Source organism: Gadus macrocephalus, chromosome 12, assembly GCF_031168955.1.
Source record: "Gadus macrocephalus chromosome 12, ASM3116895v1".
NCBI classification, from domain to species: Eukaryota; Metazoa; Chordata; class Actinopteri; order Gadiformes; family Gadidae; genus Gadus; species Gadus macrocephalus.
The window spans coordinates 2,051,451-2,079,228 of NC_082393.1; the positions used below are offsets into that span (position 1 = coordinate 2,051,451).

General features: G+C 49.9%; 2 protein-coding genes across 2 annotated transcripts in view; both read right to left on the reverse strand.

Moving 5' to 3' along the window:
- Nucleotides 1-13,657, reverse strand: part of obscna (obscurin, cytoskeletal calmodulin and titin-interacting RhoGEF a) — a 65,348-nt gene extending 51,691 nt beyond the window's left edge. Inside the window, exons 1-13 of the mRNA XM_060066749.1 lie at nt 13,088-13,657; nt 11,533-11,616; nt 10,425-10,691; nt 8,437-8,598; nt 7,660-7,764; nt 7,057-7,323; nt 6,161-6,433; nt 5,172-5,438; nt 3,780-4,043; nt 3,207-3,473; nt 2,240-2,509; nt 1,575-1,841; nt 825-1,091 (exon numbers count right to left, since the gene is read on the reverse strand). Coding sequence (XP_059922732.1) covers nt 825-1,091; nt 1,575-1,841; nt 2,240-2,509; nt 3,207-3,473; nt 3,780-4,043; nt 5,172-5,438; nt 6,161-6,433; nt 7,057-7,323; nt 7,660-7,764; nt 8,437-8,598; nt 10,425-10,691; nt 11,533-11,572 — 2,716 coding nt within the window. The 5' untranslated portion in view covers nt 11,573-11,616; nt 13,088-13,657. The remainder of the gene's footprint in view (nt 1-824; nt 1,092-1,574; nt 1,842-2,239; nt 2,510-3,206; nt 3,474-3,779; nt 4,044-5,171; nt 5,439-6,160; nt 6,434-7,056; nt 7,324-7,659; nt 7,765-8,436; nt 8,599-10,424; nt 10,692-11,532; nt 11,617-13,087) is intronic.
- Nucleotides 13,658-16,407: 2,750 nt separating this feature from the next.
- On the reverse strand, nt 16,408-27,616 carry zgc:153738 (uncharacterized protein LOC558115 homolog). Its single transcript, XM_060067139.1, has 19 exons — nt 27,443-27,616; nt 26,630-26,957; nt 25,929-26,048; nt 25,271-25,456; nt 24,698-24,769; nt 23,959-24,164; nt 23,785-23,869; nt 23,580-23,690; nt 22,430-22,505; nt 21,399-21,505; nt 21,223-21,309; nt 21,090-21,151; nt 20,873-20,955; nt 20,475-20,582; nt 18,872-19,071; nt 18,334-18,420; nt 18,057-18,234; nt 17,479-17,717; nt 16,408-16,604 (listed from the first exon to the last, which is right to left on the reverse strand). The coding sequence occupies exons 1-19, from the start codon at nt 27,451-27,453 to the stop codon at nt 16,494-16,496; spliced, it is 2,457 nt and encodes an 818-aa protein (XP_059923122.1). The 5' UTR covers nt 27,454-27,616; the 3' UTR covers nt 16,408-16,493.
- Between the last annotated feature and the right edge of the window lie 162 nt (nt 27,617-27,778).

The window sequence follows — 27,778 nt, forward strand, 5'->3', positions numbered from 1 at the left end:
ACCCTAAAGCCCCCCAACCGGTTGACCTTTGACCCATGAAACCAGCCCACCTATTGACCTTCAAACCCCCCCCACCTGTTGACCTTTGACAGGCAGGGATGAACGCCGCCGGGTCTGGGGGAAGGGCCGTTGGGCCCCTTTCAGAGGACGCTTTCATCCAAGATGATCCAAGATGTCATGAAGCACACAGGCAGACTGTCAGGAGACATCAGGGTTCAAACCCTTTGTGCCGGGACTGAAGTCAAACACCTCACCATCACTGGCGAGGTGAGTTTAGCTCACCTCACTTTAGCTCAAAGTTACGTTTCAGAAGTTAAGCTTCTGATTGTTAGCATTAGTTTAAAACATTTTAATGTTTAAATTTAAGCCTAAATATTGAAGAATATTGAACCCCCCCCCTTCCGTTCACCATCACCCCCCCCACCCGTTGACCTTTGACCCATCATCCCCCCCCCCACACACCTGTTGACCTTCGACCCATCACCCCCCCCACCTGTTGACCTTTGACCCTCAAACCACACATCCTGTTGACCTTTGACCCATCACCCCCCCACACACCTGTTGACCTTCGACCCTCAAACCACACCACCTGTTGCCCATCACCCCCCCCCCCCCCACACAACTGTTCACCTTTGACCCTCAAACCACACCACCTGTTGACCTTTGACCCATCACCCCCCCCCCCCCCCCACACAACTGTTCACCTTTGACCCTCAAACCACACCACCTGTTGCCCATCCCCCCCCCCCCCCCCACACTTTACCTCAACTACTTTTGAGGCTCACTAAATAAACAACACTTAAGCTCTGGCCGGCGGCCCTCACTGATGACGGTGAGCTGGGCGTGGCTCTTCATGGTGCCCACGTCGCAGGTGTAGTGGTCCGTGTCGGCGGTCTCCAGGCAGCAGACGGTGAGCGACAGCAGCACGCCGCTCTGCCTCATGACGTACTTCCTGCCCGGGCGCAGCTCGGTCAGGCCCTTCAGCCAGGCCACGCGCCGGGCCGGGCGCCGCGTCTCGCACTCCAGGGTCACCTTGCCCTTCTCCTCGCCCCGCGCGTCCCGCAGCTCCCGGGAGAAGGTGTGCTGCAGCTCTGGACCGGGGAGAGGACGGGGGTCAGTCTGGGGTTCAGGGGTCTCCAGAGACTGTGATGTGTTTGGGTGGCTATGAACACAACACTTTCACTTTGGAGTGAAAGTATCATAAATATATGGCCTTTAAAGCCCTTTGAGACTGTACATGTGATTAAGGGCTATACAAATACATTAGAATTTCATTGAATTGAATTGAGTCATTTAGCGGACGCTTTTATCCAAAGCAGCTGACAGGGAACATGGATACTTGTCATTAAGGAGCAGGTTGGGGTAGGCTAAGGACATGGAGGCTGGAACCGAAACTCCATAACCCTGCACTATCCAGCTACTGTTTACCGAGAAGATCAGACAATCGATGGAAAAACAAACACACTCTTCCACACTCGAACTTTGGATCCTCCAGATCCAAAGTTCGTCTGAAAGGAAACCAAAGAGGCTGGCGTTCACTTCAGACGGTGAGGGGGTCCCCCTTGTGCGCTCACCTCGGACCTCCAGCTTGGCGCGCGTGGCGATGCCGTCCGCCTCGCAGCAGTACTCCCCGGAGTCCCCGACGGTGGCGCTGCGGATCACCAGGCTCACCAGGGTCTTCTCCACGCTGACCACGTGCTTGGAGCCGGGGCGCACGGGGTGGCCGTTCTTCAGCCAGCGGATGGTGGCCTCGGGCTTGGTGATCTCACAGCTCAGCACCGCGTCGTCGCCCGGCACCACCTTCACACTCTGCATCTCCCGGAAGACGTGCACCGCCTTCTCTGCAACGGGACAGCACCGTCACCAGTGTTCACAGTGATCAGAACGAGAAACATGACAGGGACATATGGGGCTGGCATGTGGCTCAGGAGGTGGAGCGGGTTGGCTGGTAACCGGAAGGTTGCTAGTTCGATCCCCGGCTCCTCCTAGCCGAGTGTCAAAGTGTCCCCGAGCGAGACGCCTCACCCTGACTGCTGCCGACGAGCTGGCTGTCGCCTTGCGTGGCTGACTCCGCCGTCGGTGTGTGAATGTGTGCATGAATGTGTGAAACTTACGCAATATTGTAAAGCGCTTTGAGTGGCCACTGGTTAGAAAAGCGCTCTATAAATGCAGTCCATTTACCATATCAAGAATATAATCACAATAACACTTCAAACACCTCTTGGACCTGGACGCTTACCTCGGACGAAGAGCATGGTCCTGCAGCTGAGGTCTTTGACGGTGAAGACCACGTCTCCAGCATCGAGCAGGTTGGCCTCTTTGATGGCCAGTTTGTACAGGCGCCCGTTCTGGATCACCTGAAGCCGGGAGTCGCTGACCACCAGCTGGCCGTTGATAGTCCAGGTGGGCTCTTCCATGAGGTCGTGGGACAGAAGACACTCGAAGGTGCAGTTCTCCCCTTCCAGGACAGAGGCAGTCTTCAACCGTTGGACAATGGTGATGAGAAGGTCTGGAAAAGCAGCAGGACAGCTAAAGACTGCATCTCCGGAGAAGCGCTAGTGTCTCAATTGTGTGAAACTTATTACAAGGTATTGTTTTTTTAATAGAATCCACTGCTGAAAGACATGCTGTCTCATCATTTTTGTTCATTGCTTTAAATTCCATAGCGACTTTCATCAAAACTTTGAGACTTTGAACTTTGAGACTTTGAGAAGAAAACCTGGGAGGCCAAAAACCACCCGGTGCAGAACTGAGACACAAGAGCCTGAAAAGATGAACCTGTCATGGGGAGAGGCCCAACATTCTGCCAGGGACCGAGTGCAATGGAGAGTGCTCATTGAAGCCTTATAACCATCAGAAACTCTTTTCATTCAAAAGTCAACTTAAATCCCATCTTTTCAGGACCACCTCCAACATCTGACAAATTATCCTCCTTCTATATCCATCTTCCACCCTCTTTCTCTCTCTTAATGTGTTGTCTGGTGTTGTGGTGTTGTTTGTTTGCCTTTTGTATGAGCGTCTGTACTGTCTGTATGCATTCCTTTTTGTAAAGCGCTTTGAGTGTGAGAAAAGCGCTACATAAATTGAATCTATTATTATTAAAGCGTTGAGTACTAAGAAAAGCGCCGTAAAAAAACGTATCTATTATTATTATCATGTCCCATAGGGACGAAGAGGAATGATGATGATGATGGGCTGATACTCACCATGCACAGTTACCTTGGCCCGGGTCTGGCTGGCGCCCAGGTCACAGGTGTAGCGTCCGGCGTCGGCCTTGCAGAGGCCGAGCAGCGTGAGGCTCATGGCGCGGCCGGCGTGCAGCAGCTCGACCCGGTCCCCGGGGGTGAGCGCCTCGCCGTCCTTCGTCCACACGGGGCTCGCCGTCTCCTTGGAGGCCTCGCACTGCAGGCACACTGCTCCCTGCTCCTCCCCCACCACGTCCTCCAGGGAGCGCAGGAACACAGCCGGTCGCTCTGAGGGGGGGCGGGGGGGGGGGGGTCATTGTGGTCATTCCCGTGCTGCTCGCCGCATTATTGTTTTTTTTCTTTTTTTCATACACATTTTTCACCACAAAATGACCGTCTTTTTTGCGAGGTGGGGCTTGGAGGGGGCTCAGCCTTTTTCAGGGGGAGCTTAATCCCCCGGCTGGCCCAGCACTCGCGCCACCACTGAACACGCACAATAGAGGACCAATGACGCATCACCACGTGCAGCATGAAGTGAGAAACCATCATTGGTTCGATTTTGATGTATTCCAAGGTCGTGCGGGCATGGCCGACCTTTGACCCTCAGCGTGGTGGTCTCGGAGATGGGCCCGGCCTTGAAGGTGACCCTGCTCTCCTGTGGGCGGAGCCTCCGGACGGTGAGGCTGTGCATGGTGCCCATGTTCTGGACGCGGCACACGGCGCTGGAGTAGAGCCGGCAGCTGTTGAGCAGCCACTCCACGTTGGCCACCACGTAGTTCAGCTCGCAGGAGAAGATGGCGCTGTCGTCCTCCTCCACCTCCAGCGGCTCCAGGCTCTTCACCATCTGCAGCCGGCGCACTGAGAACGGGGAGGAAGACGGCGGATAACGACAAGAGAACGGATACTGCGGACGAATAGCGGAATCAAATCGACTACAACTGAGATCCTGAATCAGTGAGTCATTTACGACATCTGAAAAGTCCCCTCTACTTTTTAATGTGTGATCTTATTTTACATTCCTGGGGTCAATACTATGTCTCTCCTCTTACTGGCTCACAAGAGTTTCGAGAGAAATTCCTCCCATACTGCTTCGGTAATCGGCGAGTACTTAAGTCTCAGTGCTGATCCGAGACCATTACATGACTAGCTCATTTAACAAGAGGAAAGGAAGATCACAAACACATGCAGTATAATGCTGCGGTCGTCGGAGGTGGAAAGTCGGAATGTGAAAAGCGTCAACTCAGACCTTTATACGTTCCAGATACCAAGTCGGAAAAACATGGATGCTCACGCTTAACACTAATGATCCAAATGTATTATTATAATTAAAGATTATAAATGTAAATTATCGGGTTCAGAAAAAAAAAAAATCGACAGTAAGTGAACTGAGTATACATTGCCCTCATCGTAAGAGAACCCTTCAATAGGAACCAGTGCTATTATTACGTAGTTACAATGTAAGGCTGCGTTCACATCTAGTGTTTTTTTTTAAATGTTGTTGTCTTGTTTTACATTATATTCCTATGGAGCAGAGCGTTTCAACTTTCAGGAAGAAAGCGGTCGACGTCAGGCGTCTTTTTGGCAACTGACCAATCACAAGCGGAGCATTGACACTTCGTCACGAAGGAAACTCTCAACTGTCAAAACCAGAAACAATGACGGACAAATCACTCGGGAAAGTGCCGGTGGAGTGAATAATAGTTTTAATTACAGAACATGTCGCGATCTACGACATGTCTAATGGGCTCTAGCCTGGATACGTAGAAGGCGAGTAACGTCGGGTCTAGAATGGCTTTGTTGCTAGGCGATAGAAAAAACGCTCTCTGCTTTTAAACAGTCGGCTCAACTCTTCCCTATTACAAAAAACACTAGACGTGAGCACGGCCTTAAATGCTGCACCGGTATAAACTCGGTATTGGCCGATACTCAAGTTCAACAATCGGTATCGGGAAGGAAAAAACGGTATCGAACATCTGTACGTCCCACCTTCCACCTTGACGGTCGCGGTGCTCTGGGACCCCCCCGCCATGCAGTGGTACGGCCCGCCGTCCATCCCCAGCAGGCCGTGGATGGTGAGCTCCGCCCGCGGCCCCTCCCGCCTCATGCTGTACTTGGTGGAGCTCTTGAGGGCGGTGCGCCCCCGGAACCAGCGGACGGCGCGCGGCGAGGGCGCGAAGGAGCAGCTCAGCGTCACCGCCGCGTTCTCCTTCACCTCCACGTCCTCCAGGGGGCGGAGCACCTGCAGGGGGCGCTCTGAAGGGGGGGGGGGGGGTGTGCAGACGATATATCGGTTATTTAAGGATGTTGCACACTCTAGAAATGTCAATTATTTGTATTATTTACATTTTATATTTTTAATTATGTATTATTTATATATTATTCTTATATATTAATATATTATAAAAAATATATATGTTTATATTATTAATTATAAATTAATTGTTAGTTATTAATAAAAAAATATATAATAATATATTATTCATATTTATTAATATATTATTAAAATATATATATATTAATATTATTAATTAAATTAAATGTTTTGCACATTTTACATGTGGTACAGTATATGCCATTTGGTGGATGCTTTTACCCGAAGCAAACGTTCTCAGCATGGGGGGTACCACTGAGAACGCCTAGCCCGACCAGGACAGGGCCACAAAGTGTACCATCCATCCCTCCCTCCCTCCCACCCTCCCTCCCTCCCTCCCTCCCTCCCTCCCACCATCCATCCATCCATCCTCCCTCCCTCCCTCCCTCCCTCCCTCCCTCCCTCCCTCCCTCCATTCATCCATCCTCCCTCCCTTCCTCCCACCCTCCCTCCCTCCCACCATTCATCCATCCTCCCTCCCTTCCTCCCTCCCTCCCTCCCTCCCACCATCCATCCATCCCTCCCTCCCTCCCTCCCTCCCTCCCTCCCTCCCGCCCTCCCTCCCTCCCTCCCTCCCTCCCTCCATCCATCAGTGCGTCCCCACCTCTGACGGTGAGCTTGCCGCTGCAGTGGCTCTTGCCCGCGGCGAACACCACGGGTCCGGACATGGAGCTGTCGGTGGCGGTGAGGCAGAGGCTGTGGACGGTGCCGTCCCTGTCCATCCTCACCCCCGGGCTGGGGGCCAGGACCTCCCCGCTCAGGGTCCAGCGGGGGGGCCTCCCCGAGCGCAGGCTGGTCTCCACCTGGAACAGCGCCGGCTCCGGCTCCGTCACCTCCGTCACCGAGGACATCCCGCGCACGATCTTGATGGCCTGCTCTGCACACACACAGCCCAGGGGCACGTCAGGAGGCGGGACCGGGCTGCGGGGAAGCCGTCACCATACTTTATGGGGGATGGATTTAAGTCTAAAACTAAACTGTAGAAAATTGGGGTGTCGAACCCAGAACCAGGCTGGGAGTCAAAGACCAAAACCATGAATGTTCCACTCATTAAAGTAACGAGAACGTTTGCTTCACATCCAGGGCCTTTAGCAGACGCTTTTATACAAAGCGACTTACAATAAAGGGAAGTCTGGGGCCCCCTGCTTGAGCTGCTCCCCCCGCGACCCGACCCCGGATAAGCGGACGAAGATGAGATGAGATGAGATGAGACTTAAAATAAATCCATACGTCAGAAGAAGGAGAAACAATATATCGCTGTTGGCACAGTAAGTATACAACACTGATAGCTAGGATAAGAGGCTACACAATGCTAAGTAAAAATTTAAGTGCAAGGACGTACAGCATACAATAAGTGAGTGACAGGGGCGTGGGGAGGTGGGGGGGGGGGGGGGGGGGGGGGGGGAGGCTATGCAGGGTCTAGGTGAACTCTGAACACGTGAGTCTCGAGTCTCTCGCGGGAGAGAGAGCATGGACCACAACGCGAGGGGAACCGCTCACCCTCCACCAGCAGCTGGCAGGAGGTTTTGTCGTCGCCGGCGTCGCAGGTGTACGTGTCCTCGTCCGAGGAGCAGACGTCGTCGATGGTCAGCTGGCGGTAGACGTCCTGGCTGAGGAGCTGGTACTTCTGACCCGTGGCCAGCTCGCGGCCGCTCTTGAACCAGCGCACCTGGGCGCTGGGCCGGGACACCTGGCACTCCAGGAGGCCGCGGTGGCGATACATGGCCACCTTCACCCTGAGCGGACGGGCTATCTGGACCGGCAGCTCTGTGAGGGAGGGGAGATCACACCTTAAGGCGGGGGCGATGAGCTAGTGTTTCGGTCGACTGTCACTTGGATCTTGAGATCATTTCATTCCAGTTTGCTTCGGTTGTTTCCTGGATTCCAAAAATGTGCGTTTGGTCCATTGGAGGAAAGGATTTACGAAGCTTATCTCTATCGAATCGCTTGCTAACGTGTGATTAACCTTTAATCCAATTTATTGGAATACACCTAAAATGGTGTATTATGTGTTTTTGCCTCATATCTGATGAGGTTCCCACCGTACTGCGATGGTGTTTGACATTCCTGGTGAGTTAAACCTAAAAAGGTCAGTTCTCTCACCTTTAACTGCAAGAGTTGCATAAGAGGACACTCGCTCGGCAGTGAATCTGATCTCTCCGGCATGTTCCGGCCTGACGGACTTGAAGCTGAGGATGTGAGTTTTACCTGCAAAGACACCATTTCTGGAGGTTAGATTGCTGATTCTGGTGACATGAACAAGCAACACATATGCATAAGCCAAATTGTGTTATCTAACCTAACTCTACTGCCTACGGAATTAGGCTAAATACAAGATGAACCTTAAAATATGGGTCAGGCATTTATGCTATGAGGCTAACGATCTGTGTCTCTTCATTAGAGAAAAAACTGTATTTTTCCTTTTTAATTAGTGTTAGCATTACTGATATCATGCTACTTCAATATCAGCCAATATTCAATTCGATAATCGTCGTTAACTCAGTTGAATAATCGTTGATAATTCAGTTGAATAATAGTTGATAATTCAGTTGAATAAAAATCGATAATTCAGTTGAATAATAGTCGATAATTCAGTTGAATAATAGTTAATAATTCAGTTGAATAAAAATCGATAAGTCAGTTGAATAATAGTTAATAATTCAGTTGAATAAAAATCGATAATTCAGTTGAATAATAATCGATAATTCAGTTGAATAAAAATTGATAATTCAGTTGAATAATAGTCGATATTCAGTTGAATAATAATTGAATATCCGCTGATAATCCACCGGGAATGTTCATGGATCTCCCCTGGGCCTCCATGATGAAGAGGAGCCCGGGTGAGTCCCCAGACCCCCCCCCCCCCCGGCCCCTGCCCACCCTGGTGCCGGATCCGGACGTGGTCCCCTGGCCGGACCCGGGCGTCGCCGCGGTACCAGCGGCCCTCCAGGTCCTCCTGGTTCACCTCACACAGGAAGCTGACCGCCTGCCGCTCCGTGGCGCGCACGTCCTGCAGCTCCGTCACGATGAAGATGTCCCTGGCTGAGGAAGAGGAGAGGGGGCGGTACAGAAACACATTAATGGAGTGAAGACGCACACAACATGATACAGACACACAACATGATATAGAAACACATTACTGGAGTGAAGACGCACACAACATGATACAGACACACAACATGATACACACATGTGTGTGTGTATGTGTGTGTGTGTGTGTGTGTGTGTGTATGCGTGTGTGTGTGTGTGTGCTAATGTGTGTGTGTGTGTGTGTGTGTGTGTGTTTGTGTGTGCGAATATTTATGTGTGTGTGTGTGTGTGTGTATGCGTGTGTGTGTGTGCTAGTTAGAACATGATACACACACAACATGATACAGACACACAACATGATACAGACACACAACAACATGATACAGACACACAACATGATATAGACACACAACATGATACAGACATACAATACTGGAGTGAAGATACACACAACATGAAACAGACACACAACATGATACAGACACACATTACTGGATGAAAGATACACACAACATGATACAGACACACATTACTGTACTGAAGCTTTGTTTAGTGATTCTGACACACACACACACCTTAAGACAAACACACATTACTTCAGTGAAGCTTAGTACCATCATACAGATACACAAACACATGTTACTATTCACTTCAGAAACACACAACACGATTTAAACACACATTAATGTACTGAAGCTTAGTATAGTGATTCAGACACACAAACACTTTAACACAAAAACACATTACTATACTGAAGCTTAGTTTAGTGATTCAGATATTCACAACATGATACAAACACACATTCATCTACTGAAGCTTTGTTAGTCAAACAAATACAAACAAAATAATTCTAACACATGTTATGACTCACAAACACACAACATGATACAAACACACATTCATCTATTGAAGCTTTGTTAGTCACACAAATAAATAAAAAAAAGGATTCAACACATGTCACGGTAATTAAGCTTTGTTTAGTGATTCAGACAAACACAACAGGATTCCAACACATGTTAATGTACTGAAGCTGTGTTAGTCACACGGATACATAAAACATGATTCAAAACATGTTAGGAGCTTATCAAGGGTGAGATTATTCAGAGACACACACAGCTTCATAGAAACTCACAGAAGGAGCAGAAACAGACCATACACAACGGCACAAAATCGGATGATTGATGATTGCAAAAATGAAATGGGTATGCGCAGAAGAGGAGAGGCTTGTGATTGTGGCCTCTGTGAACCACTCAGGAACCTGGTCTTGAAAAGTGGTTGATGTGGAAACGCAATGAATGTGATGCATTAATGTAACCGTTGATTCCATCTGCCTTCTCACTCCGAATCCATAAGTCCCATATGCATCTCTAACTCCTCCCCAGGTCCAACGTGATGCTGTGTTCTACAGTCTAGAAGAACCTCAGGTCTTTACGGCTCGGCCCTCCCATTGGTCCACAACTGTTGACCTCTGACCCAGTACCCCCCCCCCCCCCCCCCCCCTTTCTGTTGACCCTTCAACCCTCCCCATCCTGTAGACCATCACACCCCCCCACCTGTTGACCTTTGAACCATCAAACCCCCCCCAACCTGTTGACCTTTCAGCCTCAACCACCCCACCGGTTGACCCTGAACCCCCAACTGTCGACCTTTGACCCTCAACCCCCCCCACCTGTTGACCTTTGACCCTCAACCCCCCCACCTGTTGACCTTTGACCCTCAACCCACCCACCCCGCCTGTTCACCGTCTAACCACCTTGTTGTCCCTCAACCCCCCCCCCTTCACCTGTTGACCTTTGACCCTCAACCCCCCCCCACCTGTTGACCTTTGACCCCCCCACCTGTGACGGTGAGCCTGCAGCTGGTCTCCACGTCGAGGGCGCTGAAGGAGACGGTCCCGGCGTCGGCCAGCCCCACGCGGGTCAGGGTGAGCGCGTGCTTCTTGCCCTGGGCGCTGATGCGGCAGGTGGGCTTGGCCTTGAGGCGCAGGCCGTCGCGGGCCCAGGCGCCCTGGACGTAGGCCAGGTTCAGCACCACCTCCAGGGTGAGGCTCTCGCACTCGCACACCGCCGTGTCCTCCAGGGCCTTCACCACCTGCAGCCGGTTCTCTGACCGGCCGTCCACGAGGGAGCGTCAGTCCAGCGCTGTTCACCGTGCAGTGCTACGATCACAGCTAACCACTGTCCAATCTTAACCACAGGCTAATGCTAACCACATGCTAACCGCTGTCCAATGGTAACCACAGGCTAATGCTAACCACATGCTAACCACTGTCCAATGGTAACCACAACACAATGCTATAATCCAATCCTAATACTAACGGGAGCGTACCTATGTTCCCCGGGTCCTATGTTCCCCGCTTTGTATGTGACCGGGGAACATAGGACCCTTTGAGCAAATCTTTTTTTCGTAGGATGGTAGGGGCAAGTCGCACCTTTTTCGCCTCTGATTCGCCTGTGATTGGTTAAAATGGCTCTCCTCCGATTGGTTATGGTTAGGGTTAACCCTCACTCTAACCCTAACTCTAAACCTGACCCTAACCCTTTGCACCTGGGGAACATAGGACCATAACCACTGTCTAATGCTAACCACAGGCTAATGCTAATCACAATACAATGCTACAATCACAGCCTAATGCTAACCACTGTCTAATGCTAACCACAGGCTAATGCTAATCACAATACAATGCTACAATCACAGCCTAATGCTAACCACAGGCTAATGCTAACCACAGGCTAATGCTAATCACAATACAATGCTACCATCACAGCCTAATACTAACCACTGTCTTATTCTTACTACAGCCTAATGGCAACCAGTCTTATGCTAACTTAGCCTAATGGTGACCATGGTCTTATGCTAACCACAGCCTAATGCTAACCACAGGCCCATGCTCATACCATGTAGTTAGTCATAGATAGTTCCTAGATGTGATTGTTGTGAACTCACTGGCCGCCGCTACTATCCCTCCAGGTATGTTGTCGGCCATGTTGAAGGTGAGCGGATGCCAGATGCTCTTTCTTCTCCTACTGGCTGAAAATGAATTAGGTTTGAACCCTTAGTATGAAAAAGACCAAGTTAGAATTAGTTTGATTCTACACAAGTACTTTAACTTCCTACGTTGCATCAGATACAAGCTTCTGCTGCGGTGTGTAGTAATGGCCTTAAGAAGATGTTTCTGGAATGCTAACTCTTAGCCGTTAGCTGTACATTTTATCCTGTTAATCATATTTAGACTTGTCGGGGTTGTTTGTGTGTGTGTGTGCTAGTGTGTGTGTGTTTGTGTGTGCGTATGTGTATGTTTATGTGTGTGTGTGTGTGTATGTGTGTGTGTGTGTGTGTGTGTGTGTGTGTGTGTGTGTGTGTGTGTGTGTGTGTGTGTGTGCTAATGTGTGTGTGTGTGTTTGTGTGTGCGAATGTTTATGTGTGTGTGTGTGTGTGTATGCGTGTGTGTGTGCTAGTGTGTGTGTGTGTGTGTGTGTGTGTGTGTGTGTGTATGCGTGTGTGTGTGCGAGTGTGTGTGTGTGTCTGTGTGTGTCTGTTTATGTGTGTGTGTGTGTGTATGCGCGTGTGTTTGTGTGTGCGTATGTTTATGTGTGTATGCGCTTGTGTGTGTGTGTGTGTGTGTGTGTGTGTGTGTGTGTGTGTGTGTGTGTGTGTGTGTGTGTGTGTGTGTGTGTGTGTGTGTGTGTGTGTGTGTGTGTGTGTGTGCGTGCGCAGCCTTCTTCAATCTCGCCCTGCCATCTTAAAATGGCGACTCGGACACCAGGAATATCTGGGCCCATCAAGATGGGGAGCACGTGGCACCACTCAGATATGACAGAAGTCCCGTCACGTGTGTTATTCGTAATGAAGAGCTGATCTCAGCAACCCTTTATGCCATCTATAAATAGCACTCCGAGTCAGCTATGTTCACACCCCCACCTCCTCTGAACTGCCCCACCACTGAGACAGTAGGGCAAGCAGAGAATGATGATGATGAAGGGGCTATTGACTGCTGGGATCTGATTGTATCGGTGATATTTAAGGGGGACGGGGCCAAAGAGGATGACTCTTGGCTATGAGCGGACTTCATGGCTCCCAGGAGCTTTGAGGGAAAACTATGATCGTAACTTCATCCGTAGTGTGACCTTTCACCTTGCGTCATTCAGCAAAACCCTTTGTTCACACACTAGTAGCCTAACAAGGGAGATCCAGAGTTGGATTTTCAAATATGTAATTCGAAATATACAGGTTTTTTATTTATACATATTTTATATTTTTTAACAAATATCTTTGCAAAAATAAAATAATGCAAAACAATTAAGACCTATAACATATCTTAAGGGCTTGAATCAAATCTTTATCTTGATAACTAGCCTATTATGAATTGGACCTGAAGAGCTTTGAAATGCATGAATACTAAATTCATATTAATACAATTGTAGGTATTTGAACAAAACTTAAATGCATAATCCAAATACTATTTTCACAGAGTCTCAATCCTCAGCTGTAATGAACCAACCTTGACCTGGAGCAGATGTTGTCTTCAGGGAGTTAAAGTCTCCTGGTATTCCCTTGTGCGGTCTTCAATAAACTCCCTCTCAGAGTTAATACCGGCAGAAACAAACAAATCAGTAATCCCCCCAGGCTGATCCCATCTCCAAACCCCTATCCGTGCATCACCTAGTGTCCTGGACCGAGTCGTCAAAGTTTTAAGTTTCTCCTAAATAAAAGAACATAGCCTGGTGGTTGTTGGTGTTCTCGTTCCCCCCAACACCGATGCAGCCTGTTGCGCTTTCTCTTTTTTTCTTTTTTTGTTTCCCCCCTTTGCGTTTGTGGAGCCCGCTGGCAAACAGCTGACATATCTGTCCTCAAAGCCGAGCCTCCAAAATAGCCTCGTGTCATGATGCTCTCCGACATAGCCCCGGCCCAACGCAGACGTCTCCCATCGTCCGCCCTGCCATCCACACACGGCAAAATAACACTTATGGTTTGATCAGGGTTTCTACTTCATTAAAGAATACTGGGTCCGTCCTGTGAAGCTGCTCTGCCAGAGCAGGATATCAACAGCCAGGGTTAAGGGCTTAACTTCACACCCCTGCTAACTATCTACGCACCACGCAGTACTGCAAGTCGCATCGGATAATAGTGTCCACCAAATGACAGATATATTTATAAATAGAGTGTAGAGTCTAAGTGTAAAGTCCATTGTGACTCCCCACCCCAATCTTAGCTTTGTGTTGTCGTACTTTGCGTCGGCTAGTGTTTTGTCTGACGGTCAATTAACTTAAAATGTTGTGGTCAAAAAATGGACCCTCAACATTCATCTTCAGCAGATGGTGTACGATTGTTTCTTGATTGTTTTGTGTTGTTTATATTTTGCAGAAAGATGGAGTACAAATGTGCTACCCGCTGTGAGATCATTTTAACGGTAACACTTTAAATTAATCAACCCTTATTATAACATTCGTTATTGCAGTAATGAACATCGGCTACCGTTAATCCACAGTTTAAATACAGCGGCGCTGAGAGCTGGCATGGGACAGACTCTCCAGACGTGCTCCGTTTTGCCGCGCTGGCTGTGGTTCCTCAGTTCCTCATCTGGTCTTCGTGCTCAGCGTTGGATCAGAACCATAAAACACCCCAACTCTCCTCGGAGAGTTCCCCACCAACGCTAGGGTTGAAAGGTCATCAGAGATTAAGCATGTGGGACCCATCACCCCATCGCCCAATGCAAATTGCACTTCGCTTCCTCCTCACCGACGCTCGCACACATGTTCTTCTGCAGAGATCGGCGCTCCATCTGGCCGCCCTGGTGGGGGCTGGAGCTCACAGCGCTGAGGCTGCTGATACAGCCCCTCTCTGGGGCAGAAGAACATGGGGTCTGGCCCCTTCGTCCGCTCTCTGAACAAATTATGTAAAATACATGTAAAATAGGGGGGGGGATCTGTGGTTTCACACGATGGAAACCATCAGCAGAAACACTGGGAGACCAGCTGTGGTTTGTGTTGAATCTGCATAAACGGGGGGGATGGTACCGCCCACTTGTGACGCCGCCGCCGCCCACCCCCCCCCCCCCGTCCAACGTTGAGATGGTGCAGATGTTCCACCAAGTTGCTGTTGTTGTTGGATCCGTTTTGTAGGGGCTTCCCCTGGTCTGGTCCACGAGGATGGACAAAGCCCCCCCCCCCCCCCCCCACCATCCTCTGCCCCGGCAGCATTGTCTGGCTCGGGGCTTGACGGACAGGCCCATGTGCCGCTGAGCCCTGCTAAGCCCGGTGAAACTCTAGCGACCAGATAATCTCGATGCCATGTCACCCTCTCGGGAAAATAACTCATAGCATCTGAGACCGGAATAGTTCTGACGTCCAGAACCGAAGCGTCGTGCAGAGGTCTAACGTGTTTCTTTGAAGAAGAAGGGTTGTGTTTTCCCCTTCACCCCCCCCCCTTCTATATTGATTGAATCACTTCACAGAAATGAAAGATCTTCTCAAGGTCGAGTATTTGGAGTGCATGCACACCACGGAAAAATGTATATTTCATCTGAAGAAGCAGAATCGAATGACTTTTAAATTGTTTCCTTCCTTCTCATTGGAAGCCGTGGGTCCCAGGAGTTAATTCAGCAGAACTCCAGAAGACGAACGGTCCGAAGATCAAAGGGAGATCTTAAGATCCAGTGGTACGAGACGTTAGGGGGAGAGGGAGGTGATGGTGTGTCCTCTCAGAGGTGTAAGGAGGCTATAATTAGCGCCGCGCTAAATGGAACTGTGGCAATGCGAGGATGTGATGAGACCTCAGAACGTCCCATTCGACAGCTGAACTCTCTCCAGCTCTAAGCCTTTTGGGGTCCGTCTCATGGAGGCCGCATCCGGGGGTCATGTTTCCTCCCATGGCCCAGGAGCCGTTCACCTGAGAAGCCCCAGCTCAACACACCGGTGCAGTCACACCTGCGTGCCTTCTTCACAAAGTGGCTGGTCGACGGATTACGGGGAACAAAGGGGGGGGGGGTCACAGCGGGGGTCAGTGGAGCCCAGCCAACACAGCCCGCCCGCCTGCAAGCACAGGGCGTCTACCCCGGGTTTGGCTGGGGTAGACGGAGCAGACGCGATTAAAATCAAACCATCCACTAACCACTTTAGACTTCAGCGCTGGATACGGAGATTACGCACCAAGAAAGGCTGAAGGAAGAAAAAACACTTGTTGAGCCGTGGTACTTTTCGTGAGGCGCTGTTGGGAGGGTCCATCATCACAGTGTTGTTATCTGTATTGGGAATGCTCCAAATACCGCGCTAGGCCCCCGTCAGACAGAGCCCGTCTCAGCAGCTGGTGTGATGGTTTTCAGCGGGGGGGGGGGGGGGGCGTTTTACTCCCTGCTTTGGACCTGAGGAGCACCGCACGTTTTTGGCGGAGGTTCCAAACGCCTCAAACCTAAACTCAGATCAGAGTTGTTGTGACACCTCCGTGTCGAACCTGCCCCGCCGGTTGTCCGATCGGTGGAATTCAATGATGTCAAATGATGTCATATTTCAGACTCGTTTAGATTCACTCGATGGTCACGTGACTGTGATGATCGGTATTTTTGAAGAGACACTTTCCCGTCTGAGGTGGGAACATGGTGGCATTCCGACTGGGGCTTTAAGTGCAAGGCTGGGATTGTTTTCACCCAAAGCAGACACAGAGCAGTTTAGTGCCCTGTTGTTGAACCTGCTGTTGATTTCATCTCCTCAAAAGTCATGCTCTCCGGTGGTCTGAAAGCCCCTCATCAAAGCTCACTGCTAATCTAATTTACTGCGGTTACACACCAAACAAACAACAACAACAAAAAACTGAAATTTTTGCCAATTAATTTTTATGGGCTCTTCCAGAAATCAAAAGCATGAACTTGACCTTTTATTTCGTGGGGCGGTGCCATAGTGAACGAGTACTTCTTATTTCTTTGCCTTCTTCTTGCCGTCCTTCTTCTTCGGTGCCTCCTCTTCCTCCTTTCCTGTCGCGGCCTTCAGGCGCTGCTTCCCCAGTGGAGTCTTCGCATACCAGTTCTAGGAACCAACACAACATGAGAAACAGCTTTGGATCCTGTTCTAGGAACCAACACAACGTCAGAAACAGCTTTTAATCCAGTTCTAGGAACCAACACATCATCAGAAACAGCTTTGAATCCGGTTCTAAGAACTAACACAACATCAGAAGCAGCTTCACAACATTTATAGGAACCAACACAATGTCAGAAACCGCTTTTAATCCAGATCTAGGAACCAACACAACATCAGAAACCGCTTTGAATCCAGTTCCTGGAACCAACCCAACATCAGAAACTTCTTCTAATCCATTTCTAAGAACTGACACAGCATCAGAAATATTTTCACACCAGTTCGTGGATTCAACGTATCCAAAACAGCTTCACACCAGTTTCTGGAACCAACACCACATCAGAAACAGCTTCACACCAGTGCTAGGACACCAACACACCAGAAGCAGGTTCACACCAGTTTCTGGAACCAACACCACCTCAGAAACAGCTTCACACCAGTTCGAGGAACCAACAGGTTCATTCTCACCCAACCACCAACAAAAGACCCGACTGCAATCCAAACACAGTAACCAAAACTCAGATTTAGCGTCGGAACCAAAACGTAAAGTCCCCGAGACTTGGGCCTAATCCCATTTCTACCCCTAACCCATTCCCCTTACCCCTCCCCCTTGTTTTGAAGGGGTAAGGGGAATGGGTAAGGCCCAATCCCATTTCTACCCCTTACCCCTTCCCCTTACCCCTCCCCCTTGTTTTGAAGGGGTAAGGGGTAGAAATGGGATTGGGCCTTAGGCCCAATCCTATTTCTACCCCTTACGCCTTCCCCTTACCCCTTACCCCTTACCCTTCCCCCTCCCCCTTGTTTTGAAGGGGTAAGGTCTCACTTTGAGGGCCTCCTCCTCGTCCTGGAACACGGGGTCGAACTTGGCCAGCGGCGGGACGAACTCGGCGGCGCTCAGGGGTCGGGCGGCCTGCTGGAGGAGGCGGCGCTCCGTCAGCACGCCGCCGATCACCCGCACCATGTGACCCGGGGTGTAGCCGTCCGAGATCTTGGCCAGGGAGCTGAGGTCCAGCGCCGGGGTCAACTCCCCACCCCGCTTCCTGATCAGCTGCTTCCACAGCACTGCCAAGGGGTCAAGGGGTCAAGGGGTCACAGGTCATGTCGATAAATGGTAAGTGGACTGCATTTATACAGCGCTTTTCTAACCAGTGGCCACTCACAGCGCTTCACAATATCGCATACATTCACCCATTCATACACCAATGGCCACCATGCAAAGCGACAGCCGGCTCGTCAGGAGCAGTCAGGGTGAGGCGCCTCGCTCAGGGACACCTCGACACTCAGCTAGGAGGAGCCGGGGATGGAACCAGCAACCCTCCGGTTACCAGCCAACCCGCTCTACCTCCTATGCCGCATGTCGTCGCCCGGGGTAAGCGTTGGAACGCCGGCGCGTCTTCGTACCGTATCTTGCGCTGTAGTCCGGTCGGGGAATCAGGATGATTTTGTCGTACACTTTGCACAGCGTCTTGATGTCCGCGCTCCCTGGGTCCCTTGTTGTTCCGACGACAACGATGCGGTCTTCGCCACTGACGGACTTCAGAGCCTTCGGGAGGTCCTTCTTCAGCCGCTTCGGATCTGACTGGGAGCACCAGAGAGAGAGAGAAGGTGGTACGAATAAGCTGAATTCAATTGGTTAAAAGGCAGGGCATGGCAAGGTGCTAAGATGGCTCCTGGATACCTCCTTCTCTTCCTTTGGGACTTTCTTGTAGAACATCTTCTCTGCATCTCCGACCCATATAACCGAAGGCTGCATCAATCTGGCCACCTGTAGTGAATAAAGGTCATGTTGAGAGAGCTCTACAGTTCCATCTGTAGTGAATAACGGTTATGTTGAGAGAGCTCTATTGTTCCATCTGTAGTGAATAACGGTCATGTTGAGAGAGCTCTACTGTTCCATTGTTTTCAGACCAGATAAAGTGATTCAGTCTCTTTCTTTGTGCTTCTCCAACAGCGCTGTGCAATATTTGGCAGCGGTTGAGTGAGAAGATCGTGCTTACATCTCAGTTGAGGCTGAGATGTAGCTTTCACATCTCAGTGAAAGCTGGCGCATTACCTTGAAGACCAGGCGGAGCATCAAGGCTCTTCAGGGTGGAACCTGGTGCAATACCTAGCATCACGGCCATACCGCTCTTACCTTGAAGACCGTGTAGAGCATCACAGCCATACCACTCTTACCTTGAAGACCGTGTGGATCATCACCGCCATACCACTCTTACCTTGAAGACCATATGGATCATCATAGCCAGACCGCTCTTGCCCGGGTACTTCTCGGCAGTGTTGAGCGGGGACAGGTCAAACAGCGTGGCCCCGGCCTCTTGGCAGATGGCGTGAACCAACATCTTCTTCCCCACGCCCGCCGGCCCCACCAGCAGGATGGCCTTTATCAGCGGGGACTTCTCGTGGACGACCTTAGAACCTGTCCACGGAACGCAGAACATGGTCAGACTTTTCCACCCAGTGGCTCCTCAAAGCACTCTACGATACTGCCTGACATTCACCCTTTCATGGACACATTCACAGACTGGCGGGCGGCGGCGGGGTCGGCCACGCAGGGCGACAGCCTCGTCAGGAGCTCTCAGGGTGGGGCGTCTCGCTCAGGGACACTTCGACACTCAGCTAGGTGGAGCCGGGGATCGAACTAGCAACCTTCCGGTCACCAGTCAACCTGCTCTACCTCCTGAGTCTCATGCCAACCCTACATAGCGCATACATCGAGGGCTTTCAGAACGTTCGCTTCTTAGCCCCGGGCTACGGTCGATGCTAGCAGACTTAAAAATAACGTGTTTTTTTTTAAAACAAAGCTGCATTTTCTGTATGCCGCAGGAGCAGTTAAATGGGGTTGTATGTTTCAAAATACCACAAATAAGACGTTGCGTGATATAAGCCGCATCTTATTATGCATCTATGCCCACAGCCGAAATACTTGAATGTACTGCCCAATGCGTGTGTGAAAGCGTAAGGAAATTGTTTTAAATAGTACAATATTCCTTAGGCGCTGCGGTCATGTGATGGTTGAGAAACCGTCCGTGAGTAATCGAAGTAATGCCGATTAAAGCTTTAGTAAAACCTCCAACTTTTTGACAGATTTAGAAAACAAGGCATCTTTTATTTTGCAAGCAATTAATTTAGACGCAGAGGCTTTGAATTATAGTTGAGAGCACATTGTGGAAAAACCGTCTCCATTGTTTTTGGAGTCCGTGAGGAAGTGATGCCAATGTTTACTTCTTCACAAGGGGATCTTTTCACTCGCAAAACCGAAGAGTACGCCGCAGCGAAAGTCACGGTGCACGTGGGCGGCGGTATTGTTTTCAGAAAACAGGGCGCTGGGGCCCTCAGAAGTCCCAGACTCAGCGGGCATCAGGAGGCTGACTGGCACGCAGCTGAGATCACGACCTTGATTACAGACGCCCCCCCCCCCCCGGCACTTTCTGACACATTTAAAGAACAAGGAGTCTTTTGTATCGCAAGCCAACCGTTTAGACACGGAGGCTTTGAATTATCGTTCATGCACTGAGAACCATATTGTGGAGAACTTCCTTGTTTCCTGGGCGGTCATGGAGCGATGCCAGTGTTTTTTTCCCTCACCGGGCTGTCTGGTACCTCTGATGTCAATGAGCATACGGGCCAAACATCGCGAAGGCATTAGGCACCCAAATCGCGATTTTTTTTTTTTTATATATATTTTTTTTATAGGAGACACGGTCACATGACCTCACAGTTACAGACTCCGTGGCAGGCAGGCTGGCCCCCCCCCCACCGAGACCCTCGCTCAGAGAAGCCCTGCGGCCCTCTCTCCCCAGCCCCCGGGGGGCCCCTCACCTAGAGGCAACACCCCATACAGCGTCAGGACTTGACGCACATCGGAGAGCGAAGGCATAGGCTCGATGTCGTTCTGCCGTAGAGTGGTCCCGAGGTAGCTGTAGTCGCCTGGGGTTAGGGGGGGGGGGGCAAACAAGCACAACACTTGTTGCTCCAGCCTATAACTCAGAGAGCATTTCAATCAAAGTGAAATTGATTTATCTTAAATAACCCTAGAATGAAGGGTGGCGGTAACAGCCGGATTTCATGCCAAGGCACAGACAAGGGTAGTATTTCTCCACAAATAAACAAACACAGTTTCCTCCAATCTCTACAGATTTTTGGTCCGCACCGATGTAGGTGGCAGATGATTGGTTTTTGACACTTGGCCGAAGCAGCTGGAACACTAATGAAATTACCTTGGAAATCCTGCAGCCTCACATCATCCGCCTGCCTCAGCAAGCCTTGTTCCACCAGCTCCCGATGCAGAGACTCAAAGGTCCTAACACATGAGAGGAAGAGCATTTATAGGGTCTTTGGAGCGCTATAAAAACGCTATAAAAACCCAGGGAGGAGACAGTTGACCACAGACGATGAGGAGTCCTCCAGCCCCCCATCGTAGTCACCACGCCTCACCTGTCGGACGTCAGGTCTTTCTCCTTCTTTTTCTTCTTCCCGCTCTTTGATGCCTTCTTTTTCTGGAGACCAAATTAAACCAATTACAGACCCCGCCGGAGCATGATAGAACACAGCGCTCGTCGTTCCTTACTTTGACGCTGGCCTTTGTCTTGCCCCCCTTGTCTTTGTCCACCGTGAGCTTCCAGCTCGCGAGCTCCTGCCTCATCAGCTCGTCCACCTGAGACCAGTAGAGAGGAAGGTGACGTCCATGCACGATACCATACCGTCCACAGTGTTACTCGCGGTCCGTCGGGTGTGTACTGTGACCTTCAGGCGGATCTCCGCCTCGATCAGGGGCCTCTTGTCCTCTTTGATCAGCTCCACCTCGTGTCTCTGAGTGAAGTTCTCAGACTCCCCGCGGTTCCGCCAAACGTCTGCCACACAACAAATACTGCCGTCAGGTCGCCTTCTGATCACGTGTCGTTTGTTGTGAATGGCTGTACCCCACTGCCCCATCCCCTCCCTAACTCTCCCAAGAACACCCTCTTACGCACTTGTTGTATGTTCCTCATCCTTGCACTTAATGTACACACATATTGTGTGTTGTATGTGCGGCACTTATTGTATGTTTGTACTTCCTGGCACTTAATGTGTGTTGTACGTCCTGGCACTTAAGCAAAGTACTTGGCATCGGGTAGCATCCTATCCTAGCTCTCCTTGTCATATACTGGGAATGGGTTAACCTAGCGATCTTTAATGTACCGATAGCGATATGTTGTTTATTTTTCTTATTGTACGTCACTGTGGAGGTGGGGCGGCGTCTGGCCTGCAGGGGGAGCATGGAGCACCAGGTCTGCTGGGGTGATGGGGTCTGATTGCGGACAGGTGTCTGCAATCTGACCCAATCAGGAAGTGTGTATTTATGTGCCTGCTGGTGTTTCAGTCAGGGGTTGGAGAGAGAGAGAAGGAAGACGCTCTCTGCGAGCCAGAGAGAGCGTCGTAAGAGCACGAGACGGACGGACGGACGGACGGACGGACGGACGGACGGACGGACGGACGGACGGAATGAAGATTTAGTTCGTTTGACATTGTGTTTGTTTGCCCAGAAGGGAAAATAAACAAGAGTTTGCTCCATTTTCACTGGAGAACTGTGTCCTGACTCTTCTGAACCCGTTACAAAGTCGCTTTGGATAAAAGCGCCTGCTGAATGCCCTAATTTTAATGTCAATAGATCATAATGACATTGGTTTTGATACGCTTTTGATTAATCAATCCAGTTTCTTGTTTTGTGACTTCTAGCTTGACGTCAGCGCAGTGTAACATCATTAGGTTTGGTTGAAGGCAGAAGAGGACTGTACCTCCGTAGATCTTGGTGCTCGCTGCTAGGTCGCTGAGGAACGCAGAGGGTAACATCTTTAGACCGGCCTCTTCTTCCTGGGGGAAGACGAGATCTCCTTTACATCATATCGACATCTCTGCCTTTTCTCCTTCATCTCAGGTGTCCCTCCTGAGAATGAACCAAGGTTCAGTGTCACTGTGATCACTCTGGGAGTTGTCTACATGTTCTAACAGTGGCCTTGTTTCTTGAGTCTCAGCTATAAGAAGAATTTGAGATTTATTTTATTTTTACAAAAGGGACAAAATATATTGATGATTTTTTTTTTACTAATTAAAATGTATATATACAGGATTATAGCCATGGGCTAATTTCCATCCTTAGTCCCTGACTGGAAGATGGTCCCTAAATAAATTAAAAAATAAAACAAAATAAAACAAAACATAATATACAGAGACACACACAGAGTAAAACATCATAATACACATAATAGACAGGGTTAACAGATCAGCGGCAGTGGACAAATTATAAATTATCCCAGTTTGTGACCACATGTTTGATTTTCCAGAAGCCATTTTTTTTTTGGAATGAGAGTAGTGCAAGCTCTCAAGAGTCTCAATACGACACAAACCACGGGATGCACTGCCTCAATTATGTCCCAGTTTATCACAAACAAATCTCAGTGCCACTTCCACATAATCTCATATTATGTGTAAAGGGTAATATAGGGTGGCTTGATGTACATTTATTTACATCAAGTATGCACCAATTTATCGAACCTTTGGTTAATGTTGCACATAATTCACGCTATTTAATGTACGCTCCGATTTCCAACCCCATTGAGGACATGTTTGAAAAGACTCATGTGTGTTTGGGAAATGAGCTGCAGACATTATACCAGGAATGGAGGTCATTTCAAGGAAAACTACTTTGCCTGATGCATGCTTAAGGGCCAGCCCAACTGTGTGGCAGAGTGTTGCAAGAGAGGCACAAGATGAAGTCATGTACCATCTGTTAGTATCTTGGAACAAAGAAAAACATGCATTACAAATGGGCACTTTTTAATTTAATTAATGTAATTAAATTAAAAAGTGCCCAGTTGGCACAGTTCCTCAGGAGTGAAGGCTTTGGTGTGAGACCATTCCTCTCAACCTGTGAAACGTGTAAAGTACCTCCTCATCCCCCTTTCCCTTGTCCTTCTTTGTCTTCTCCTCTTTCTCATCCTTTTCCTTTGGCTTCTTGTTGACCTCCTCCTCTTCCTTCGCAGCAATTTCCTCCAGTAGCTGAAACAAAAGGCGAATCATCTCCCCTGAATAAAGTCGTTACCCTATTTGTTATCATCTCTCTACGGAACCGGGATGGAGCGGACGATCTCACCTGTTGAGGCGTCTTCTCAGCGAAGATCAGAGTGGAGCCTCCCTCCTCCTCGTCTGGGTAGTCTGGGAAAGACCCGGTCGCGTCGCTGGAACGAGACGAGGTCAGAACAAAACATTGAGGCCGATCTCCTCGGCAGTGTCTCCCGTTACTCTCTGATGCCCTGACCGATCGTACCGGCACTCGAAGAACCACTGGCGGATCTGCGTCTTGTTCTTCTCCTTCATGTCGGGCCCCTCTGCCTCTCGCAGTTCGTCTGTGACCGTGACGATGGAGTCCTGGTAGTCCCTCTCGTGCTCCTCCTGTTTCCCCCGCCTGTTGGCTTCGTTCCTCTGGGCCGCGGCGATCGCAGCGCCCGGCCTCCAGCGGTCTGGCTCCATGACCTCCGGGGGCGCGGGGAACCAGGGCCGGTTAGACGGGCCGCATCACATTATATTTACATTACATTCAGGGCATTAGGCAGACGCTTTTATCAAAAGCGTAGTAAAGTACAGTTGTCCGAAGGAAGAGAAACGGCAATATATCGCTGTCGGTACAGTAAGACAGTAAGATGTCCATAGAATCGCTAACTTAACCCATTCTCCGTATGGAACAAAGATAGCTAGGATAAGATGCTACACAATGCTGGTTACTATTTTTTAAATGCAAGGACGTACAACATACAATAAGTGCGTGCATTAAGTGACATAATGTTCTGGCTGAGCCAGAGCTTCAGCACATGGCTCAAACAACAGTCCACAAGAAGGCTTTGGAAACTGTTGGATAGAAGCGGTGTGCACTTGTTAGGTTAAGGACATGCAGACACCAAACAAGGGATTCACAGATGGTTGTTGTATTGCTGTTAACTGTTTGACTTGGAGCTCTGCTCAGTGTTAAGTATTGCTCATCCTAAACAGTCCCTGACTTGTTGACTTACCATTCCCAGAAAGATTAGCTCCTGCTCCCGCATTATCTTGGTCCTCTCTCTCTCTGTGTGCCCTCTCCACATCTGTAACAAGTTCAAACATCACACAGGCGGCATCATCGTTACGCTTTAACTGTCGGCAGGAATCGCTCTGATCCAAAGGTTTTCAGATACACATGGAGCAGGTCGGGTTTAGGCAGACGTTAGAACCAAGTTTATACTTCATTGATACAGCGCTTCACTAACCGGTGGCCCCTCAAAGCGCTTTACAATATCGCCTCACATTCACCCGTTCATGCACACGTTCACACACCGACGGCGGTGTCAACCATGCAAGGCGACAGCCAGCTCGTCGGGAGCGGTCAGGGTGAGGTGTCTCGCTCCGGGACACCACGACACTAGGAGGAGCCGGGGGTTCGAACTAGCAACCTTCCGGTTACCAGCCAACCCGCTCTTCCACCTGAGCCACACGCCGCCACTTGTGTACCATATGGCTTGGAGTCCTACACTCTAATGAATGGATGGATGGATGGATGGATGGATGGATGGATGGATGGATGGATGGATGGATGGATGGTACGGCACCTTCTGGATGCAGAGGGCGGCGGCGTGGGGGTCGTCGGCCCTCTGGTCCGGGGCCACACTCTGCCTCCTCTTGGCCCTCTGGATGTCCCTCATGAAGCGGGCCCGGAGCCTGCCCTGCCGCGCACGCTCAGCCACCTGCAGGGTCCTGATGGCCTCCTCCACGCTCATGGCCTGAGAGAGGGGGGGCTTGGGGGGGTGGGAGGAGGATGAGGGGGGTGGTGGTGGTGGTGGTGGTGGTGGTGGTGGTGGTGGTGGGGGTGGTGATGATGAAGAGGAGGAGGAAGATGATGATTCATGAATATATGGTGTATTACCATTCTATCTATCTATCTATCTATCTATCTATCTATCTATCTATCTATCTATCTATCTATCTATCTATCTATCTATCTCTAGACAGACAGACAGACAGACAGACAGACAGACAGACAGACAGACAGACAGACAGAGAATATAATATAAATTTACAGCGACACTTAAAAGAAGTTACATTCACCCTAAAAACTTCTCAGGGAGAGTTGCCTCATAAAATATAATTGGATGATCGATTCAGCATTAGTCAATGGCCGAGTGGGAGGAAATGAACGAATTACAAATTCAAAGGAAGATAAAGCGCCTGCATTCCTGAGTGCCCCCCCCCGCCGAGTCCCTCCCTCACTCTAAGGTTCTCCGGGACCTCCATGGTGCTCGTGATGTCTGACAGCATCTTGCGTCGCTCCTCCAGCTCCTTGGCGCGCTCGCTGAGGAAGAACCTCGGGATGGGGATCTCAATGTCGGCCTGCAGAGGAGTCATCATGAGATCACCGTCAGAGGACAGATCTGCTCTGTTGGCCCGCCGGGCTCCACCGTCACGCACGCACGCACGCACGCACGCACGCACGCACGCACAGACGCACGCACGCACAGACACACACACACACACACACACACACACACACACACACACACACACACACACACACACACACACACACACACACACACACACACACACACACACACACACACACACACACACACACACACACACACGGAACAAAATGCCTGTTCTCCCACTCAGAGCCCTCTATCAGCACTTGGGAGAACCATATCCTATGTTATCCTACGAAGGATAGGATAACACTTAATCAATCCCAGGAGCCAAATTGTTAACACACAGAAACGGACGGAAACCAAACAATGCAAGCCAAGGTTCTGGGCAATTTAACTCACGATAAGATAACAATATCTTCACGCAAACCTCTTATTATGAACATGTGGACATGCATCTGGCTAATAGGGCTGAGTCACAGAATCAAATACATTCTAGTCTAATTAACCGTCTCCGGATGTGGCGGCCAATCAAACGGCTCCGCTCACCGGCGTGAGCTTGAGGTCCTGCAGCACGTCGTCCATGTAGTGGTACTCGGAGAACTCCTTCTCCACCATCTCGTTCTTCAGCTCCACCACGCGCCCCATCACCCCGTCGAGCACCCCCCGGATCAGCCTCCTCTTCTGGGGCTGCAGCACCTGGTCGTACGCCTCCTCCAGGTGCCGGAGCACGCGGACGTAGCGCACGTACAGCGTGATGAGCCGCTGGAAGAACACCACCCGGTCCTTCTCCGGGCGGGCGGGCTGCGGCGGAAGCTCCTCCGCCAGCAGGCTGCTGAGCTCTACCTGGGCGTCGGCCCACAGCTTGTTGTAGGTGCTGTTGGCGGGGCAGGACAGAGGGGGGGGGTTAGTGTCTCGGGTTCAAAGCTCCTTACTGCAACATACAGTCGGGCAGATGGTTGGGCGTTGATACGATTATGACAAAAATGGGGGGGGGGGGAAGATGACTTAATTGTTATGGTAAAGAGAATCATGAATTAACTGAATATTATTTCCCCTTTGCAACCCCCTTTTTTCGTCTCTTTAATGCCAGGGAACCTGAAATTGTGTGTGTTTTAAACGTCTATTTGTAATAGTAAGCAATAGTAAGTAATAGTCTTTTTGTAAAAACATGTTTTTGCGATACTATTTACTTTTCATAGTGTAACAGGGGGTGGACTTACACTCAAATATCATGCAATGCATGGATGAGCCCGAATGGGACTGAGTGAATGTCAGTCAAAGTTGTGTAGGTTTCACGCAGTTAGCCGCTAGCATTGAGCTATAAGTTTGGTATTATGCCAAAGTGTGCCGTAACGTTACCTGTGTGACATGTCTCTGCGATGACAGCGTTTCAGTGTGTTTTCACCACGGTTTCACATTGGATTTCAGGGTCTGTTCGGTCCACGCTCCGAGTGGGAAGCCATCGCTTGGTCTGTCTCTATGGCAACCATGAACCGGATATAGCTGACGTCGCTCCTTATATGCATATATCCTCTACGTTTGACTGCGTTGTTGTTGTTGTTCAGATGATAAAATTGTAATTATTAAATAGTTATAATCCAAGTCTATTCTAAGGGATTTCGTGAAACGCATAAAACAGGAAATCTAAAACGAAATATTTTTCAAATGCAGCACCGTGGGCCGCCAATAGGTGAC